At 41.4% G+C, this 20,859-nt stretch overlaps 3 protein-coding genes across 6 annotated transcripts; 2 read left to right on the top strand and 1 right to left on the bottom strand.

The window, feature by feature from the left end:
• Positions 1–501: 501 nt before the first annotated feature.
• On the top strand, positions 502–7,923 carry LOC129595311 (uncharacterized). 4 transcript variants are annotated; one of them, XM_055492271.1, is made up of 10 exons: positions 1,207–1,442; positions 1,514–1,990; positions 2,416–2,507; positions 2,767–2,819; positions 3,124–3,252; positions 3,642–3,803; positions 4,424–4,869; positions 5,583–5,744; positions 5,858–6,068; positions 7,342–7,923. In XM_055492271.1, exons 2-10 carry the CDS (start codon positions 1,964–1,966, stop codon positions 7,653–7,655), a joined length of 1,596 nt encoding a protein of 531 aa, XP_055348246.1. In that variant the 5' UTR covers positions 1,207–1,442; positions 1,514–1,963; the 3' UTR covers positions 7,656–7,923. The 4 variants fall into 4 exon arrangements, with proteins under 4 accessions (XP_055348245.1, XP_055348244.1, XP_055348246.1 ...); XM_055492270.1 differs by lacking the exons at positions 1,207–1,442; positions 1,514–1,990 and adding an exon at positions 502–791; XM_055492269.1 differs by lacking the exons at positions 1,207–1,442; positions 1,514–1,990 and adding an exon at positions 987–1,199.
• Positions 7,924–8,520: 597 nt separating this feature from the next.
• LOC129595292 (uncharacterized) lies at positions 8,521–16,428 on the bottom strand. Its single transcript, XM_055492247.1, has 14 exons — positions 16,020–16,428; positions 15,791–15,897; positions 15,590–15,611; positions 15,426–15,502; positions 15,219–15,301; positions 14,967–15,121; positions 13,961–14,526; positions 12,581–12,746; positions 12,305–12,408; positions 12,124–12,145; positions 11,900–11,976; positions 10,257–10,339; positions 9,835–10,121; positions 8,521–9,193 (listed from the first exon to the last, which is right to left on the bottom strand). The coding sequence occupies exons 1-14, from the start codon at positions 16,131–16,133 to the stop codon at positions 8,732–8,734; spliced, it is 2,325 nt and encodes a 774-aa protein (XP_055348222.1). The 5' UTR covers positions 16,134–16,428; the 3' UTR covers positions 8,521–8,731.
• An 84-nt stretch (positions 16,429–16,512) lies between these two features.
• LOC129595315 (uncharacterized) lies at positions 16,513–19,328 on the top strand. The gene is made up of 9 exons (XM_055492279.1): positions 16,513–16,834; positions 16,909–16,990; positions 17,196–17,217; positions 17,393–17,414; positions 17,478–17,554; positions 17,657–17,741; positions 17,815–17,953; positions 18,330–18,441; positions 18,613–19,328. Exons 1-9 carry the CDS (start codon positions 16,724–16,726, stop codon positions 19,082–19,084), a joined length of 1,122 nt encoding a protein of 373 aa, XP_055348254.1. The 5' UTR covers positions 16,513–16,723; the 3' UTR covers positions 19,085–19,328.
• Positions 19,329–20,859: the final 1,531 nt, after the last annotated feature.

The raw sequence follows: 20,859 nt of genomic DNA, 5'->3' as shown, positions 1-20,859 counted from the left end.
GGCGAAGAAATGGTGTAAATAGGTATAAAGTATCGTCCACACTGTGATTATTTTCAAAAACACGTTCTTATAGTCTTAAACATTTTTTAATATTTCGTAATTCGAAAAATGAAAGTTTGGCCGCAATCTAACTTGCAACTACTGAAGGTGTGCATGTTAATTTTATTCGACGCCAGTCAGCTCACAGATCGGATGGGCTAGCACAGGTTTACACTACTTAAAATGATCAAAATTTAAACATTGAAAAACATCCAAAATCGTTAGTCCCATTAGTGATCTTGGGTCGTGCAGTCAGTGTGCAGTGTTTGATCTTTACTTCAAATAATTCAATACAATCCCTGCGCCTTTTCCTTTTGGCAGAACTTGAAAGATCCATAACCAGTCACCAGCCGGTGAAACGCTCGGGTCGGCTGTTTGCAGTGTAGGTACCGGGTATATTATTGCCGTATCGGCAGTAAAAAAGATGTACAAGTACAACCAAGAGGTAAGAACATACTTGTATGTTTTCCCGTTAGCGACATATTTTGATCAGACAATTCTTGCGAAGACGCACGCGTCCGTGATTTGGTTGCAGATTTTGACTGATAGTTTTTCACAGTAAAACCTTCAAACTTCTTGTTTGAGAATTGGGTTCTGCCACAGATTATGTATGATTCTCAGCAGTTATGGAGCTGAAGAGAAAGCACGGTGCCGTCGATTATGATTCCGGAATACTCAGTGCACGCTGTAAAGTGTGTGGTGGCCGATCCACTGGCGTTCACTACGGCGTGATCAGCTGTGAAGGATGCAAGGTAAAAAATTTATGTGGAATGTAATACCACAGTTTACAACTGTAGTCCGTATATGAAAGCTATAATATATGCAATTACACTATGGTAATACCAACTTCCCCATGTTTTGAACATGCATATTCACTGCACGTCGTTTTTCGGTTGTTTTTAATTGTGGAATGGGGGCCGGGGGGGATTTTCGGGGATTTTTATCCGGAATTATATGCAGATCCATTATAATTATGCAGAATCGTCTCTGAGATATGTTCGGTTCTATAGGGTTAATCACAGATGCAGTTAATGAGTAACGTAAAAACTACGAGCTTGGCTTTATATCTGTGTGTCAGTCTGGTGTTGAATCGTATCATAATTTTGCATCGACACAGTGTCCTCTCAGGTTTTCTCAAAATTCTGGATTGTTTTTGGGACGTGAGTACCTTGGAGGTCGAGAAACAGTGCACATCAGTTACCTGTAGTCTGTACAGTTTTTGGTGCATCGATATAATTTCTGCTTCGTGCCAGATACCATAATGGCATAGTGGCTCATATATCATAGCCTGTGGCTGTGAGCCTGTGGGGGTACTTGAGCAGCAACGACAAGGAATTTCCACAGATCTCGAGAATATGTTACGAGTACATGTCAGAAACCTGACATGAGAGAGCTGTAAACAGGTACACATTCTTTTCTATCAGTCTCAGTGCGTCTTCAGCTGTTTCTTAAAAGAAGTGCTTGTATTCTGTAGGCCACAAATCCGGGTGCACCGAAACTCATCTGCAGCGCAACGAATTTGTGTTTCTGTTTTTAATGTTATTTATCAAACTGGAATTTTAGTACAATTAGCGCACTATTTTATGGAAAGTAAAAAAGTACGAAGACTGAGCCTCACCAACATAAATAAATTTTGCCGATTTTGAAGAGATTGTCATTTGGCAAGAACGTTTTCTAAAAAATATAAAGACCCCAGCTTGGAATGCTGATATCGGTATAACAACAATATAATTATTGATTTAACGATAATATGTATTATTAATATTTAGTGTACATATATTTAGTGTGTTATATATATTGTACATAAATGTATTGGTGCAGGCATATAGGTATATGTTAGTGTATCGGTTTTTGCTGGATAAACAGAAGTTTGTTATTGACATGCTTGGTCGATAATTAATGTTGTCGGTGCGCAAGACCGCCGATGCATGCATGCCTTGCAGTGCCGGAAGTGAGTATGCATTTTTATTGGGGAAATTTCATTGAAATAAGTGACCTGAAATCGTGTACTTTGTAGCAGCCTTTGTTGTACAGACAAACTATAGCACAATATATATTGTACATGTGTAGTCCGTAGACACAACGCACATGTACACGTACAAATATCAAGCATGGATGAACGGAAATATGGCTCTAAAGAAGTATAGATATTTTACAGTATCTTCGGTGTATAGAGGTACACGGTGTAGTGTGTAATTACTTGTACGTTGCGTAAGAAATTTGACAATTTAGATTGTTTGTGTTGTATGAACTTTGTATCGTTCATGCGGTACAAGTAGCACATGTAATTAATACTACCGTAAGTATGGAAACTTCTTAGGCTGTAATACATGAAATTTCAGGCTTCTGTAATGGCTGCAAAAATGATTGTTGTAGGCATTCTACAAAAGAGGGGTAATAAATGGAATAAAGTACAAATGCTACTTTGGATCAGCATGTCCCATCACTGCCGGAACACGAGGCCGCAGGTGCGTACTCAAGGAGATACTGCACCATTCTCCTTAATTTCTTTATGAATATTTGTATGTACTGTTATTCAAAGTACTATTTGTTAGTTACTCCATCTTCCTGGTTTTCCGACGTTGTTAAAATACTTTCGAATTTTACTCTTTGTGCATTTATATGGTGCATATCTGTATTATATTATATTCTCCATTGCATATCTGTATTATGTAGTTTCGTTATTTGCACTATTTGGTCTCTACATAATTCGCTGTATATTTTTAGATGCAAAGCATGCCGTTTCCGGCGCTGCCAGGAAGAGGGAATGGATGTCCGAGGTATTAATCTTCAGATTGAAAAATGCATTGATCGGCGTTACTCTGTGCTTTCGCGAGAAAATTCTAGAGGAAGTTTCGCCGAATATTTCCAGAATATTGTTTATCATTAAATGTATTGTGCTTTAAGCGTCATAATTATGTTAAATAACTTACACAAATAAAATAGCGTCATATGAAAAATAACTTTATAAGCTAAGCTGTTAGTTGCCCCGGCCTCAAATCAGTTACACGATTTATCAAAAACAAATTTACTGTAGGTGATCGGTACATAACAATAAAAACCTTATGTTTCATGATTTAACAGCGATGAAAGGCAGCCGATCATGGCGAGCCCAAGACGAAAAATTCGAGATGTCGCCCACTATGGTAGACAACCATAATCCTCAACGTGATTACGTTCCGGATCAAGAAGATGCAATATTGGGGAGTCCTGGTAAAGTGTTTGTACTTAGACGTTTTGCCCAAATTTAATAATTCAGTCATTCCGTTTTAAGCGAGGTTTCCGTGAAATTCAGGTACACCTTATTTGTAAACAACTTGGCCGGGTTAAGTAGCTCTCTTGCATATGTACGCATTGCCGTGGTTTCTTATAAATATTTGCAAAATAATTGCATACTCGGGAAGGGATGAACGCAGAACCTCCGATATTTACGCTAAAGTGGGCGTATGTCCGTCGAAATTGACGCTCAGGCGGCGGAAGGGTGAAGCCGGGCGCGCAGCTCTCGTGCCGATAATGAGGGTTGTTTGACGTCAGGGGTCTATGATTTGGCACAATTCTGAGAAATGTATCGAATGCCGGTGTCTTTAATGGTTGTTTTGCAGACTCGGAGACGTACGCCAGGGGCAATCATACCTCGGTGTTCCGATTAGGAAGTTTCTCCGGAAGTTGTGTTATGCCCATATCACGGCCGAAACCGGAATCTCACGATTATACCGGCGTCGTAGCGGTCCGTCATCAGGCAGAAAATTATCCCCGCGTTAAAGGTAATAAATGCTAATAGAAAAGGATTGTACAGTATAATTATCGAGCATGAATGTTGATAAAAAAAAGCTGATGTTTTTCGCCACTTCCGCTCCGCTAAATTAAAGTTTCAGTCCAGCAAATAGCAACAGATCGAGGGAATATATAAATATAAATGTAGGTCCTCGAATATATAAAAATGGTTTTTAAAGTAAATTAAGGTAAGGTAAGGTAAAGTAAAGTAAAGTAAAGAGTAAAGTAAAGCAAAAATAATTACATCAACACTTGATAACGTGGTACGGAATTTGGTACTTGATAATGTGGTATATTACAGGCTAGCAACTCAGTAGCGGAGACTTGGCAGTTATTCGTATGTAAAATGTAGGATGATAAAAAGTATGTAGATTGTAGATGGATCGCTTTACCACATATTTGCATAAATAATTGCTTTACCCGCTAATATACTTTACCGGTGCTCACAGTACGTAACTCCGCACGGATGATGTTCGGGTTCGACGCCGTTTCTTAGTTTAATCTTAAAAGTCTTGAATCATGTGCCGGCTGGCCGAAATTCCCCTGTTCAGTTCAAAATTTTCCTGAATATGTACAAGTATGTTTCAACTTCTGTGCGTGTTTCCCGTAGTCAGCACGGCGCCTCTAACGGAACATTCAAAGCCGGACGCAACAGCCTATTCCGCTCGGCATTCCAGTAATTCGCCAGACCGCGGATTATCCACGGACACGGGCTATGCTAACAGCGTAAGCGCGCTCGTTCCCGTTAACCGACCAGCATCCTTCGGCTTACCGGACGCTAAAGAGGACGACCGTCCAGGAACTACCGGCAACGTATTTTCCAGCTGGATGTTATCCGGCGTATTCCCCGGGGTATCGTCCGACTTTCTCGAAACTTCCGACCGTACCACGATACCGAAATTCCTGGGGAATTACGTCCGCGCCATGCTCAACCGCAGCTACTTTCTGGCGGACACCATCAACCAGATGCAACACGCCATCGAAAACGTTATCGGAAAGTTAGCGAATAGGTTTGAAAGTTTTCAGAGCCATCCAGCATTCCTACAAAACAATGCGGTGAGCTATCACTAGCTTTTGATTAGGACGTTTTTTTAATTTGTCGGACCATCAGCTGACCGAAATTTTAATACTAGGGTAGATATAATACTACAGCAGTAATAGTACTGACGTAATGTCTGTCTGCATGATAATCCAGGCTGTTTAATCGGTGCTCACTCACTCGCTTCTTAAAATATTTTTTCTCCATCATGTGTAGCTCCGATTCTCAGCGGTTTCTGGCACGTGTTTCACATTTCAAAACGAATTTCAAAAATCATTCCAGAATTCAGAACTCAGAAAAAAGTCAAAATTCTGTGCCGGGTCAAAACGATTTTGAAAAATATTTTGACAGAGTTTCTTAGCATGCGCAGAATTCTATCGGTGCTTAACGACATTTTTTTGTCAACAAGTTTAACTTGTTGGAATCTTTTGGAACTGACTGTTGCACGCACAAACGGCTTTCGCGCCAATGCGCACAAATTATTTAGCTTACAATTAGCGATGCCATGAAGTTTTGAATGAAAATGTTGGAAAGTGCGTTAATGCGAAATTTCCCGTGTACATTGTATATCCACGAATCTGGATTCTGGACCATGTATCAAGTACTTAGTACCGGGCCATTTGCCTTAACCACTACTGTGTGGTTGAAGGACAATATTCAAGATCTAAAGTTCTTGCGGAAATCTTTTTCTTTATACATAATTGGTTGTTGATCTTCTGTCTTTTTCCAGTCACCTGAGACCGAAAGACGTGTACTGCGAGCGTTGCAGCATGATGTGGGAAACAATTCGCAGTATTTCAAGCTTTTCCTGCAATCCCTTCCGGGGTTCGCTGAGATGGATCCGCATTTACTGCAGAAACTAATTCCACGGCGGTATTTTCATTTCTGGGTTGTAAGTACGAACAACTTTCGGTACTGAGTAGATTGACATGCACCGCGGTTACGTACGTGACATTGACTACCTAGCATCACATGTAGTCATGTATGTACTTATTTTTGTTGCAGTTTTTCCATTCCTCATTTTATTACGATAATGCCGACCGTGAAGTGTACTTCCTGGCGGATATCAACCTGGATCAGCGAGCGTATCATGTGGACAAAGTCTGTGAGAAGCAATATGCGGATTATTTATACCAGTGTGTACTGGACATTCGGCGGTTACAACTGGATGACGTGATGCGATATCTGCTGCTGGTCGTATCCGTTCTCCATCCAGGTGCGTAAGCTTAAATTCCGTATGTGGCATTTCCTTCCTTTTCGCGAATGTACTGCCAGCCTGCAGCGTTGCACCGGGTATTGATAAATTAAAATAACACTTCTCCTACATTTATACACGACGGAAAACAATCTCCCGGCTGCACAGCGCATGGGTTCGATTTGCGGCGTTGAAGTACAGGCGCTTTCGTCATTAGCTTCAGACAATTATTGCAGAGATGACCACCCTTTCGTTAGAGAGTTCACAACGCGGCAGGATTATGGGAAGTGGCCCATTCGTGTACATGCACGAAAACTTTCGCTTTCGCGCACTCCTGATGACTGTCTGCATATTGCTTTATGGCATTGTGTAGCCAAATGATTTGTACACATTGGCTTGAAAACCGAATGTGCGCGCAACATTCGGTTGGGAAATTATTCATGGATGTAAGGGAATTCCATTCGAGAAATCACACATTTTCATGCATATACAGTAACACAAATTGGTGACCACTCCGTAGTCCATACACACCCTTTCACACCCTTTCACTCCGTAAACAACCTTTTGCACTCCCTTTCATTCCGTGCACAACCTTTTTGCGCTACCTTTCATTCCGTACACAACCTTTTAATTTTTTCACAGCAAGAGTTATTTCTGGAAAAAATAAAAACGCGCAATCTCGACCGCTTTTTTTATTTTGATCAGCAACGTTTTTCACTCTAATCTCCGCAAGATCTGCTCCGTAACACTTGTACTGTATATTAAATCTACGCTTGCCACGTGAGTTATTTGCTGACGCTGTCATACACCAGGACGTCTTCGTCGGAACGGTCCCATGATGTTGCAAGAAAGTAGTAATATTTTTTTTGTAATTTTGCTTTTCTGTAGTAATATAGATTACAGATATTTAAGTATAATATATATAAGTATATATAAAAGTTTGGTAGTGCACCGAGTGAATGGTAGTGCGCAAAAAGGTTGTGCACGGAATGAAAGGGAGTGCAAAAGGTTGTGTACGGAGTGAAAGGGTGTGAAAGGGTGTGTACGGAGTGGTCACCACACAAATTTGGTACCATATACCAGGTCATTCCAGATGACTAAGCATCACTTTAATACTACTGTTGCCGTTCGTTACGAAAAGATACGAATATCTTTTCGTATACCACTTCATTGACGTCTTCGTTATCGTAAATTCCATAACGAAAAACCGAACTCCGCGACTTTTTGTGCACATTGCGAAAACGAAAAGTGTCTTACAATAACACCGAAAGTGCACCTGTCTGTTTGCTTTTAGGTAATACTCGATTTCCGGCGGACGATAAAGCCGTTCTGCAGCCCCTCCACGCTCATTACCTCGAGGCACTCATGCACTATGTTTCGGGCCTTACGCACGGAAAACAACTGGTGACGGCGCTGCAGCAGTTTTTTCTCACTATCCCCACGATGAATGACGTATCGGAGCGGTATGTAACGCAGCTGGATTTCGGTTCGTTGCCGTTGCGCACGGCCGGTGGACAGACGTTCCGGGAACTCTTTCACAGCATCCTGTGGAAAAAGGATCACAACGGGGTGGTTAATCGGTTTCATTCCGAAGGACGGATACATTAGATTGCGATTTTCGACAGTATTTTTCACCATTTTTGCGGCGGCCATCTATGTACTGTTATATTTGGAGTTCTGTGCTATATTTTTGAGGAGACTTTATATTTTGCAACAGATTTTTATAAAATGGTTGTGGGAGAGATTTGGTCTGGGTTCTGGTAAAAGAACGCTGTAGGTATAATTCCGATACAGAAAGGTCTGAAATATTATAATAATTTACAAATGTTCATGTGATCGAAACTTGAGAAAAGCATATATTTATGAATAAAACAGAGCGCTGGAACATCCCGTACATTTCCTGGCCGGGGACGTATGTCGTAAATCACTAAATTGTATTAACTAAAGTTGAATCGGCAGATTTTACACATTGAGTGGTTTGAATTATTATTGAAGAAAAAGACAGGCAAGTACAGCCACTTATTGATGTAAATGGAGAATGAGGAACATGTTTTTACTTTTTTTTACCACGCTACCCAAGATAAGTATTACATATTATACGATATTTTTTTATTATTTATCCGACAGTTATTTACCCGGCGTTCAAACAAGATATTGTGAGCCGACAAATAGATTCAAAATAACTCGGCCAGTAACCAGATGCTTGCGCTCCGTTGGAATCTACCGAATAAATTATTGTCAACAAGACACACCCACTCAGTAATCTTTAGATTATCGATTGTCGGCGGATCGTTAACGAGTATCGAGACGTGGACAATAAAAAACCCCATGTACTCGTGCAGATTTACTACATATGTTGTCGTACCGGTAAGGACGGTGCTGAAACTACATGTTAAACGCCACAACATTAGAACTTCTGGAAACGCTCGTTAAGTGAGAACGGTCTTCGTTGCTACTATAAATTTATGAAAATGCTCAATAACCCCAGACACTACAGACTGTATATACAGTATGAGTAAGTATATAAGTAATCAGTTGTAAAGCAAACCATCAATTGCTCAATAGAGATCACAGCTTTGCAGAATTTTTAACAAGAAACCTACGAGAAACCCAAGAACATTTTCGGTTGACCAGTGGAACAAGCTTCTCGTTTAGTTTACAACAGTTAATTTAGTTAGGCTGGCTCAGCCCTCACTGTACGGTGTGTCCATGTCATCGTCTTCATGATGGGCAGCATCCGACGCCATTATATGTCCCACCAAGGGAGCGCCCTGTACCGATGCCGACTGCGACGTTTCCAGTCGAATATAAGGCTGTTGCGGCGACATTTCTTGCGACCGGGCTTGTTCACCATTATGCTGTTCCGGCTGGTTATCATATGGCTTCTCTGCGTAGCTCTGGGCGTGATGGTCATACAGGTCGTCCTCGTCGACGTTGGTTCCCAGGTATCTTCCTTGGCGTTCCGGCTCCGGCTGCCGGTCGGAGCCGACATATCCGCGCGGGATACCAGAAGCACCCAGATTGCGGCCTTGGTACTGCGCGGCATAGGCGCCGCTGGGTTTACCGGGATAGTCGTTGTTGGCGTAGTAGTCGTACGTGTAGGTGTGCTTCTGTGGTCGGAAACTAGGCACTGGTCCGTATCCAAGCTGAAATAATTAGTATATTAACCAGACGATGCTAACGAAAAAATATGCAGTGTATGAATACACGGCATTCGCGCTCGGCACTTAGGTACTGCATGGTATTGGTTCTATTTTGGTTTTATTTTCTCCGTGGTTACAGGCAGTCTGAAGTACTGGGCTTTATTCCAGTAATCTACGTATAATGCCTATGCTTAAGACTCGATGAAATTATTTTGCGACCAGAGATCACTAAAAAAACTATAAAATCTATTGGCACACCTATGAAAAATATGGAATTTTTTAGGACCAAACTGGACTTAAACTGACCACGCGTTCACGAGTCCATGAAAACGGTGCATAAATACGCTTTGGTCGGTGAGCTTGTATGAATATAAAGATACTGCATGTACTAGGAAAACATGGAACATGTGAAAAATTGGCACCAGATTTAAAAAAAAACAGTACTTTCACTATTTAAAAGAAATTTATTTAAAAAAATTTACATGAACATTATGCTATTATCTTAAAAAATTAAGATGAAATATGAAATAATGTACAGCGTCTGAAAAATAAAATAAAAAATACGATTATTTTACCTAAACCAGATAAACCAAAAAACTGAAAAAAGGTATGGTACTCAAATAGTATTTTACAGTATCAATTACCCGACAGCACTGGATGAAGGCGATATGCATGCCGTTGTTGGGAATCGGGCCGTCGTTCCACTTGTCGCGCTTCTTCCCGATGCCGGTCATGACGTAGCCGGTGGCGCAGGTGACCATGATCTGGTTGACGTTGTCGTAGTACTCGCCGTAGATGTCGTGCGTGGGGAAGTAATAGCACAGGGAATAGTCGATATAATATCCCGCCGGTGTCTTGCAGCACTTGTATGGCTGCAGATAGTCCACCACGTCTCGGAACGTCCACCACTGGAAGTCGTTATCCCAGAATCCTGTTAAAAATCATTATGTATTTGTGTATAAGTACAGATACATATACAAAACTCCCCCTAAAACAGCGGTGGAGCGTCGTTTTGCGGTTAATTATACCAAAATTAATACAGCATTTGTTCATTCAGTATAATTACCGGTAACGAAGGTGTGTACCGTGGCATCGTGGAATTTGGGATTATAGCAGTGGTATTGGTATGTGAAGTTCTGCACGTAACAGCTGCAATACAGAGTGCTTTGTAAGCTATGTCTCACTGCAATACGTAGTTTTACATTAAGGAACGACCGTCCACGGAAAATGGAATTCCACGGATAGAATCCAATTTCCAAATCCGCGCCCCATGCGAGTGGCTCGGATTTGGAAAATGGAAAAGAGGAAATCCGTGGAATTCCAATTTTTGCTTGGAATTCCAGATTCCCTGTATTTGGAATTCCAAACGCACAGAAATGTCGAATAAAAAATTACAAACTGAACATTTTTCAACGAGTAGCTACAAATTTATTATTTAAAAAATGGCCGTCTCTATTCTGACACTGCCCGGTAAAGAAAAAACGCGCCGGAGTTATCAGATAACGTCAGACTGCAACATGAGTACGCATGCATGACTCGTACAGTATCAAAGACAAGTTACCGGTGTCAGTTTAACCGCACTACATCAATGATGTAAGAGTACTAGTATTGGTAGATGGTAGTATAGTATTGTTTTGCTGTTTTAAAACTAAGGAGAAAACAGACATGCATATCGAAATTTATTAACTTCAGGCGTGGTTTTAGCGTAGCAGCCGAAACTACCCTTTTCATTTATTTTTTTTTGTGAAATAAGTTCAGTTTCTATGTTCAGTAGCTAACTATCTGCAGTTTCCGAATCTGCACTATAAGGTATCTCTAATATACTGTAGACCGGCGGCATCTGTACTAGCTATCAGACCTGGGCAGTTATAGAAATTTGACCCAAAGTTAGAGTTAGGAGTTACAGGAACGTGCGAGTTACGTTAAGAGTTAAGTTATTTATGCAGGAAAACCGAGTTTCGAGTTAAACCGCGAGTTACGGTACCATAGACAATACATAGTATTTGTATGAGAGTTAAGTTAAAGTTAAGTTTTCTTCTGAGCAAGTTACGCTAAAGAGTTAAGTTATAACTCAATAACTCGAAAATAACTCGCGTTAAGTTAAATAGTTAAAATTAACTGCCCAGGTCTGCTAGCTATGCTCTAATAACATAGTACCACTGCCTCTGTTTATGAAAAGCAGATAGTTCTGTCACTTCTGTGTACCTTTACTTTGTTTAGAGCTTTGAATGCATTTACAAGCGATGAATGCGCGGTAATTAATCAGCGGGCGATATCTGAAATGGTGTTTTGTTAAAACTTATGTAAATTGATGGCTAATTAATGGTATTCCAACGAAAAAAACGAAATCCTTGGATTTACGGAAATCCATTTGGATTTCCGTAAATCCACGGATTCCATGGAATTCCATGGCAATTTCCTTTCCAAAATCCTTTCCACGGGCTCGCGCCCGTGGATTTGTCCTCCTTATTTTACATCTAGTACTTAATTAAAGAAAATCGGGTGATATAGTACAAGACTTTCGGTACACCGCCCTGCGTCTAGACTTTTAGATTACTTTATATTTCTCCCATAACTCCCCAACCGGATATTGCATGCATAAACGGTTTTCACGTCAATGATTACAAATTATTTGGCTACAGAATACGTTCTTTTCAATCTACGACTGAATGTGGACCGATCACATCCTACACATAGAAGTATACGTACTTGGGATAAAAGGGATATAAGCCGTTTGTGGGCGGTTTATGAGGGAACATGAATTTGCACCAGATGTACACGAATTTCTGCCAAAGAAACATTAATCATCACGTTGTCGTGTTAGGGTACATATTGTACTTGTACATGAGATTCTGATTGACTGCGTACGAACCACTGAAACCGGTACTTGTGCACTGTAAATGCGTAAATGCAAAGGCATGCTGCTTACCTACCTGAAAGTCATCGTTGATGTCTCTGTAAAATAAAGTATACTTCCTCATTCAACGTAATAAAATATTTTTCATAAAATACGGTAAAAAAATTAAGACAGTATTACATTATGTTAACTACGTAACAATGAATAATAACAGACACGATAACAACATACTACTGCAGAAATAAAAAGCTTCGTACCCAATTCCCACGACTGCTTCCCCGTCCATGCACTCAATATGCCACTTCCGGTGCGGGTGATTGGGGCCGCCGTGCGCATGGAAGGTGGTCATAATCGTATCACCCTGTATAAAGTATAGCAGAGCTGGTTTTATGCAGGGCATAATAATATAACAATAATTTATATACAACATATACTTCTGTATATAATAATGACAATGTAATAATAACATATTTATTTTCACAATAATGTAAATTAATAATTATTATTTATTAATAATTAGTAGTACAACTCACCGATCCATAGACTGTATAGGTACCGTAGTACCGGTTAACAGCCACAACAACACTGATTCCCCATAACGCAACAATAACAATAATAACCGGCGTCCTCCGCCACCAACCGCAGCACACCGGACCCATGCTGAATTCCAGACCGGATATTGACGGGATTAAAATATGAATAATTATATTATTATTTTACATTATTAGATTATGCGTGCAATAATTAACAACAATTAGAGTGAATAATTTGCATGAGGATGATATAATAAAAAATATATTGTTATGAAGGTATTAATGATGACCGTATACGAATAATAACGAGCACAATCTGTGATATGTAACGTGTATTATTCTGCGGCCATAATTGTTGCATGCGCCGCGTCATGCACACATGTTGGCCAATTGCAATTACTGCATAAACCGCCGCGTCGAGTGACCCTTTTCCGCAAGCTGTATGGTAACCTTGTGTGCCGATGCCGGCGCGCTTGTTCAACAGACATCAATAAAACAACACTACAATGTCGTTCTCGTTGGCAGCATCATTTCGGTTCTTGGTTAATTAAGGATGCGCCGAAAGGCGCAGTAGAAACGACATTGTACCGTGCCGGAGATTCTGAGCGATGCATGCATAGTTTCGATAGACCTACTTTTTTAAGCAGTAATATTTCTGACATGCTGCCACACCCTTCATTATCATTGCCTAATCCTCCTATATGTGTTTTTAGAAATAATAATATGTCGGATTGTCCAGTTTTAAATAGATGATTTCATGCACTGATTTGAACCGCAACTAGAACAAATTATCAATAACTGCTTGATTTAAATTAAATGTAATTACTGTTTATTATATACTTAATTGATATAAGCTACATTTCCTCAAGAAAATATTTCGATTTTCTTTTCATACGATGCGTTACATATTAGTGTAGTGAGTGTATCAGGAATTATCTGGATTAATGTACGCGCTGTTTTATAAACGTTTTTCTAATTTATTTTCAAAACTCGCCGATTGGTATGCTCGTCGCTTATACTATTTAACAAGCAAAAATACATATATGGCGCTTATAATATGGCGCTTATTATAACAAACCATTATTTTTTTATGTCGGTGAATATGTATTTATTTATTTTTATTTATAACATGTTGTTTTATGTTGGTATTATTTATTATTTTATCGAGTTACCATCTTAGTTAAATTTGCAATACCCTTGTCAAGCGCCACTGGAATGTCAGTGCGTATACGAAAACATCACAGACCGTACATTTTATATATATTATCGTTTCTGCATAATGCCACCAACAATTATTAACGAGTCATTTCCACAACGAGAGAAAAACAACGTGAAAGCCTTATTGAAAAACAACATAACCAGTATTCGGCGAAAGGTCACCGCATAGCTTCCTGATCGTAATTCACCAGCGGTTGCGCCGGGTCCTGCGCGGCACTTCCGGCCGTTACCGAGTCCTCCGTCGGACCGAAAAACGCCTTTAATTGACTGAGATACGCACTATCCGGCACCGGCCGTTGACTGGTGTTCCCATACGGGACGTCCAGCTCTCCCGGCACCTCCCCTTCCGGTTCCCCATTAGACCAAGGATAGAGGTTGGTCCCCATCAGCTGCGGGTTCATGGCCAGCTCCCGGTCCAGTGCCCGCCCCCCGAGGAGGCTGTCGGGATCGACGGGAAAGCGGGAATGCGCCATGGGACCGCCGCGTTGCCGTGGGGGGTAGGCGTAGGCACGGGGGGCCTGGGAGTAGGTGGGCGGGGCGTAGGTGGTGGTGTTGTCGCTGCGGGGCGGCGGCTGGATGGGTTTGATGCCGAAGCCGACGCGGCAGCACTGGATCCAGTCGATGTGGGAGTCGGGGTTGGTGTAGGGGTTCAGTTTGCGAGGGAGGCCGGTCATCACGTAGCCGGTGGCGCAGAAGGTGAGAAAGTAGGAGGGCGTGTCGTAGTATTCCTGTACAGCGTGTTTTTTTAATCATTGCTTGACAGGTGGCAATTATTGATAAATAAATGGAAAATGTATTAGGAAAATACTTACATTATTCCTTGTTTGTGGAAACAGCGCATTCGTAATATTAGCATTATTTAAAAAAATTGGGCAGAAATTACATCAAGGTCTCATTTACAATACTACATTCAAGTTTAATAAACGCAATTTACAATTAAATTTGCCTAATTTGGGAGAATATGAGGAGATCGAACATTTCTGTGGGCAGAAATGAAAAATGCAATTAAAACTATGTACATAATACTATGTAAATTGCAATAAATGCATAAAAGAGAAGAGAAATATGAATAAACGTAAATAAATAAAATATATTATTAAATATATATTGTATATGGCAAATGAAGATATTAAGAGCGAAGTGTTTGTTATTCGTGAGGAGGAAGTACCCAGTACTGGTCGTGCGTTGGCTGGTAATAGCATGCCGTATAGTCGATATAATATCCCGGCGGAGTCTTGCAGCATTTGTAAGGATTTAATAAATCACCGGGCGGTGGCGGCGGTGCACGGCTCATGATAAAATTCCACTGTTTCCCGTAAAATCCTAGTCACAAACACACCGTACATGATATTAAATCATGATACAAATCAATCAATGCTGTAGATTGTCGTCATTATATACGTAGAGTGCATTAATGTACCTGTTATGAAGGTGTTGACGGTCTTCTCGTGCTGCAGCGCCGTATAACAGAAGAACTGTATGGTGAAGTTGCGCACATGGCAGCTGCAGAGCAAATTAACAATTATTATTATTATTAAATAAATTTGACCAAATTAATAAAAAATAACTTATAAATAATTATATTAAAAAATAAATTTAATTAAGTAATAAATTAATACAGCAGTACCTGGGATAATAGGGATACAGTCCCTGGGACGGCGGTTTATAGGGGAACATGAACTTGCACCACACCCACCATATACGCTGTCCAGATAAAAAATGAAGCTCTTCATCAGCTTAGTACAGCTCATATACGCATATAAATAAATTCGATGGAGAAGTGTCGCTTACTGTGAAATCATCACCATTGCCCCTGTAAAACAGCACACGATGAACATGTGTTGTCGGACATGTGTATGTGTTTGTGTACCGGATGCTACTTACATTACTCCTGATCAGTCCCGAAGAATAACATGAAAAACAGAGCATTAGTTCTCAATACCGGTGATTTTTGATGATCATCAGTATTTATAATTGCTGGTACATGTGGACATACCAATAACCGCTTCCCCATCGAAGCACTCGACGATCCATTTCCGTTCCGGCTGATTGTAGTTGGCGCCGATATGGGCGTCCCAGGTCTGCATAATCGTGTCACCCTACCAATGAACACATAAAGAGAAAAATAAAAATTAAGATGGCATAATAGTAATTAAATGAGGCTTCGTAAGATTTGGCTCCATTTGATCGATTTTAGCCATGTTTGTACAATTGTACCAACCGTTCCGTAAGGCGTGTAAATTTTGTAATGACCGAACGTGCTTCCAGCTGAGTCGAAGAGGAGAAACAGTCCACAGGCGACCAGTAAGAAAGCGGCCAGCGTTCGCCGCCGCATCTTCCCGAGAATAATTGATACGAAACCGAAATTAATCACCGCTCCTTTGCATCCACCATTGAATTTATATCGCAGTAAAGCACAAGAATAGAAAATGTGAAGCAAGCGGGACTTTCAAAGTAAAATACAACCGAGGAGCACGTCAGTCTGGTCCAGTTCCGCCTTAAATTAATTCACAGTAGAGTACAGCATTAATACGAACACGCGTATATACAGTTGTAATTACACGATACTTTACTCTGTTGGATATTATGGCATTATCTTGCATTTCCGTAATACGACGGCTGTTACTTCTGCCGGCGTCTGCGTATACTTGAAAACCATGAATCAAGGTCAGCAGCACATTTGTGAGCTCGTGGGCATCACTGCGCCGGCCGCTGCCAACGAACTGGCCGCCATCGCAATCTGCGCATTACAGCGATATGCAGTACAATTAACTTTCAGCGACAATAATTACAGCCGTGTTGTTTGTGGTGTACAAGGGCAGCTGTGTATTACATCATCTGGCTGTTGTGTCCTTCCCGATTATCTGACCTGTTTTATCGGTGTGAAGCATGCACTGACCGGAAGTGATATATACAGCTGACATAATGGGGCGATTATCTTTCTGCTGGACAGCGGCGATCGTCGTCTTCCTTAATTGTCTTCCTTATGTACTCCCCACTAACCGATACTACGGGACATACGTCACGTATGGATTTGTGAGTGGCTTGATAATTTCTTCCCGGCGCATCTGGGCATCGTCCTCTTGTATATATTATGCTTGTTAATATAGGGCGACACGTATATCAATACGAATCACGCGCACCGCGGCCCGTCGCATCCGCACCGGAAGTGGAATGTAGAGTGCTTAGATGGTCAGTACTTAAATCATCCGTTAGACTAAACCCGTGTCACACTTTTAATTGTCTGTATACATATGTACTCCTGTCAATAATTTGATGTACTGATTGGCACGTACTGATTCTGAGGATATAGTCGGATTCAGTTTTGTGAATAAAACGGAATAACGCAGGAATTACAAAACGTAATACAGAATTATAACGGTGATTTTTCTTGCAGGAGAGGCGGTTATCGGCATCGGGTAGGTGGGTGTCTCGGTTTTGAAGATCGAAAGTAACACAAATGGTTTTAATGAATATGATCCACAGTGACCGTGTATCAAATGGGGAATATTGTTTAATTAGGACCGTCACAGATCGTATTGTACGTTAAACTACAAAGCGGGAGATTGAAGTAACAATTTATTGGTTTTGCAGCGATCTTACGGATGATTTTCAGGTTAGCCGGCACAAGTGTACAGTGTAACAGTTTTGAATACGCCACATGTTGTCAATATTGTAGAAATTGGTTACCGTATGGTGCCGTTTCACCTTTCCCTATAAACCCTTCCTCAACGGCTTGTATCCCTACTATCCCGAGTGAGCAATAACGACGCCCCATTTTCTAGATATAAAAGCATAGTAAAAATATTAGTGCAACGATCGCAAGGAATACCGTATAGTTTTCTTTTCTCGTGGTAGTTGTTGGGCGCTGAACTTCACCTTCCAGTGGCACTGCTATAGTCCCAAGTATCACGACGCCTCCGTTAACTCCTTCGTCACCGGTACGTTCATGGGCATATGTTTCGGCGCACCGTCAGTGTTTACAGTACGGTTCTTTTTATTCGGTTTCCGGCAGGTTTTGGGACGAGGAGATCTCCTTCTTCGTCTTCCGGCCATTCTTAGATAATGCGCAGCCGTATAAGTGCTGTAAAACGCCGCAGGGATATTACATCGACTACATGTCCTGCTACTACATGCCGACACGCGATCAGTATGGTCAGTTGTTTACACAACGACGTTATACGAAATTAATAATAATCTTTTTAATATTACGGCCTAATTTCGCGTATAAGTTAGACGATAAGGTTGACGTCTTTGACTCGTTTATGGTGCACACAAAAGTTTGCGTGCCGTATTGCAAGAATCGATATAAAAACATGTTATATGTTACATAAGTCCATGTGCATGCTTAATTAAATATACCTACATATTTATATTTTGTTCGTAATTACGTATCTATATTACGCAATGCGTAGTATCTATATACTGTGATGCGTAATCACACTGTACACAGATACTGTATTAGAATTTCTGTGCCAACGTTCGTCCTCATGCGTAACGTCAAAGTAATCCACTGACGCCCAATTTTTAGGAGAATATTACGACTCATCGATGCACATGCTGGTATACTGCGCGAGCGGCTACGTGGTCACCGGACTAGCTAAGAAGATGAGCGTCTGGACCAAAGACTACCACATTGAATGGTACTGCTGTCCCTTTTTAGTCCTGTCCTGTCAGTCCCACCTCTTGTCAGCATTGCTAAATATTCACACCGGTGTCTGTATTACGGCGGTAGTAATAATGTACCGTAGTCATATTTTTAAAAACACAAGAAATATAAGAATGACGGCCAGAAATAATAAATTGTTGATTAGGATCCATTGCTGCCGGGTGGGCTACGGTGCCGTTCCCGACTTCAAGCGGCTCCCGAGCAGCGGCGCATACTCTTACGGGAGCTACGCCAACACCAGCCAGCCGGGCCGACCCACGGCTGCGTACGCTGACCAATACAACATGGGCAATCTGGGCGCGCAGGCCCTGAAACGCGGGTACGCCGGCGGCCAGGCCCATGGCTATGACCAGAGCCCCTACACCTCCGCCGGAAGGTCCCTGGGCCCGGCGGATCTCTCGGTCAACACCGTCAGCCGATTAGGCAGCAGTCCGGGCGATGAACACGACGAAGAACATGAAGAGCACGATACGACGACCTATAAACCGGCGTATCCGGTGGAAGCAGAGGTCTTTTCCGGCTATGACCCCGACCAGCATATAGGCGAGGAGCCGGGGCTAGAGTTGACGCATCCGGACGTGTACCAGAAGGCTAGCGACGCCTTTTCGGCCTGGTAGAGAAGTGTGTGTTTGTTATCATTGGAGACTGTGATTAGATGCCAATGCGTTCATGTTGCTTGGTTGTTGTTGCATGGCGCTCGTTGCTGTACGTATTTGTCCGTCCGGTTTTCTTTCGAGGCGGAGGTTTGCGCGGTAGTTGTCGCCGTTGTATATTAATATTGTTGATATGGCAATCATTTATTCATCTTGGATGGATTGTCATAATTATTGGGGAATTAGCAATAAAAACAGCACAATTAAAAGTTATAATAATTACACGCATATACGTATTAGGAACAAAAAGGTAGCTGATCAAGAAATCCTGTTAATTTTTACTAAGGTGTTCGTTTGGTTTGAAAAATTCCTAATAAATGTGCTGCCTTTACACCGATACCGGTAAACATCCAATAAGAATAAAACTGATTTTGTTAATCCGTTAGCAGCACCGAAAAAAAATATTGCACGTACAGGAAATAAACGAACGAGGTCATTTCTGCGATTGATCACAGCCGTGGCCTTCATTGTTGCATCAACACCATTATAAAGCCGTAAAAACATACTGTACAGTGTACAGTATAGCGTACAGTATACAGTATATATGTACAAGCCCATCCAACAATTCTTTGACCGCTGTAAGCGGGAATTTAAAGAAACGTGGGCTTGAGCCATTTTATGTGCTTCGACACATCACGCCACATGAGTCTGCGTATTCAACGTAAATAAGCAACAAATCTGCCAGAATCTTTACAAATCTATTCCAGTGCGATATGAGAAGGTCTTCCACGCAGGTGGCGCTTGAATTGAGTATTGATATTTTGTTCCATATTTCGTTTCATGAATGGTAGTTCATAAACTGATCTGTTTCTTTTGTAGTTACTGGTAATTTAACTATGATAATTCTAACTGCGATCTGTTTGGTTTTGTGGATTAACCTGATAATTTTAACTGTGATGATGCTTTATCGGTGATCAACTGTGATCTAATGTATTATTGTTGGTTGAATATTTATAAATATATCTGCCACTGCACTACGATGCGTAATTGCATTACTGTGCGCGATTTATATGCGCTGCGCTTACAGCGGTCAAAGAATTGTTGGATGGGCTTGTAGTATACAGTGTACACTGTACAGTATTGCATACCGACTCTAGCTTCTGCCGCTTCTAATACTGTAAGTGTAAGCTCCATTTCTACAGGCCCAGGTGATTCCGATAAAACCGACCGTGCAGGATGACGACAAAATAATTAAGCAGTTAGTTCTCCGTATCAACTTTATTGGTCGAATCGAAACGCAATGCAAGTTGAAGAACAAAAAACACTTAAAGCTACAAAAACACGTAAAGCTACAACAGAAAAAAGTCGTTCAACTTATCCAGTCCTTCCATCATGCCCATCACCGACGCCGCATTTCCCCGTTGAATTTCTATCGATCGGACTCTGCTGCTTAAAATGTCGCCGACCGAAGGCGAAAGTCAGAACTCGGAAGTCTCGTCCCGTCCGATCGAGGTGACGAGGCTGATGACTTTCGCCTTCGGAGGCTACCGGAAGCCCAGCTAAGCCTATACGGCTAAGGCGATACATATGGTTAAATCTGGCGCGGTACATATGCGCCATGTTCAGCCACAACGTCACCCTCCAGCCGGGTGACTGCAGCAGTACAGAGGAACGGTGGGAGATGCCTGGTTCTGCTACTTATTGAAACATACAATGCTAGTATGCTCAAATATCAGGTGATTTTCGATGATTACAGAAAGTAATCGTAATGTCATGCTCGTACACGTGGGGACGGCCGG

The sequence above is a fragment of the Paramacrobiotus metropolitanus genome, unplaced genomic scaffold (genome assembly GCF_019649055.1).
Source record: "Paramacrobiotus metropolitanus isolate TYO unplaced genomic scaffold, Prichtersi_v1.0 Parri_scaffold0000076, whole genome shotgun sequence".
NCBI lineage: Eukaryota > Metazoa > Tardigrada > Eutardigrada > Parachela > Macrobiotidae > Paramacrobiotus > Paramacrobiotus metropolitanus.
Note: the sequence above shows the minus strand (reverse complement) of the source record. Positions and strands in the feature narration are given on the sequence as shown.

Excerpts from the sequence above, each read along its gene's own strand:
- LOC129595311 (XM_055492269.1), top strand. The coding sequence starts at position 1,062 with ATGCAGTTAATGAGTAACGTAAAAACTACGAGCTTGGCTTTATATCTG. Across the intron at positions 1,200-2,415 it reads TTCTGGATTGTTTTTGGGAC|GCATTCTACAAAAGAGGGGT; the intron begins GTGAGTACCTTG and ends TGATTGTTGTAG. Across the intron at positions 2,820-3,123 it reads AGAGGGAATGGATGTCCGAG|CGATGAAAGGCAGCCGATCA; the intron begins GTATTAATCTTC and ends ATGATTTAACAG.
- LOC129595292 (XM_055492247.1), bottom strand. The coding sequence starts at position 16,133 with ATGCGGCGGCGAACGCTGGCCGCTTTCTTACTGGTCGCCTGTGGACTG. Across the intron at positions 15,503-15,589 it reads GCAATGGTGATGATTTCACA|CGTATATGGTGGGTGTGGTG; the intron begins GTAAGCGACACT and ends TTATCTGGACAG. Across the intron at positions 15,302-15,425 it reads CTGTATCCCTATTATCCCAG|CTGCCATGTGCGCAACTTCA; the intron begins GTACTGCTGTAT and ends TTTGCTCTGCAG.
- LOC129595315 (XM_055492279.1), top strand. The coding sequence starts at position 16,724 with ATGGGGCGATTATCTTTCTGCTGGACAGCGGCGATCGTCGTCTTCCTT. Across the intron at positions 16,991-17,195 it reads GAATGTAGAGTGCTTAGATG|GAGAGGCGGTTATCGGCATC; the intron begins GTCAGTACTTAA and ends TTTTTCTTGCAG. Across the intron at positions 17,555-17,656 it reads TTGTATCCCTACTATCCCGA|TTGTTGGGCGCTGAACTTCA; the intron begins GTGAGCAATAAC and ends TTCTCGTGGTAG.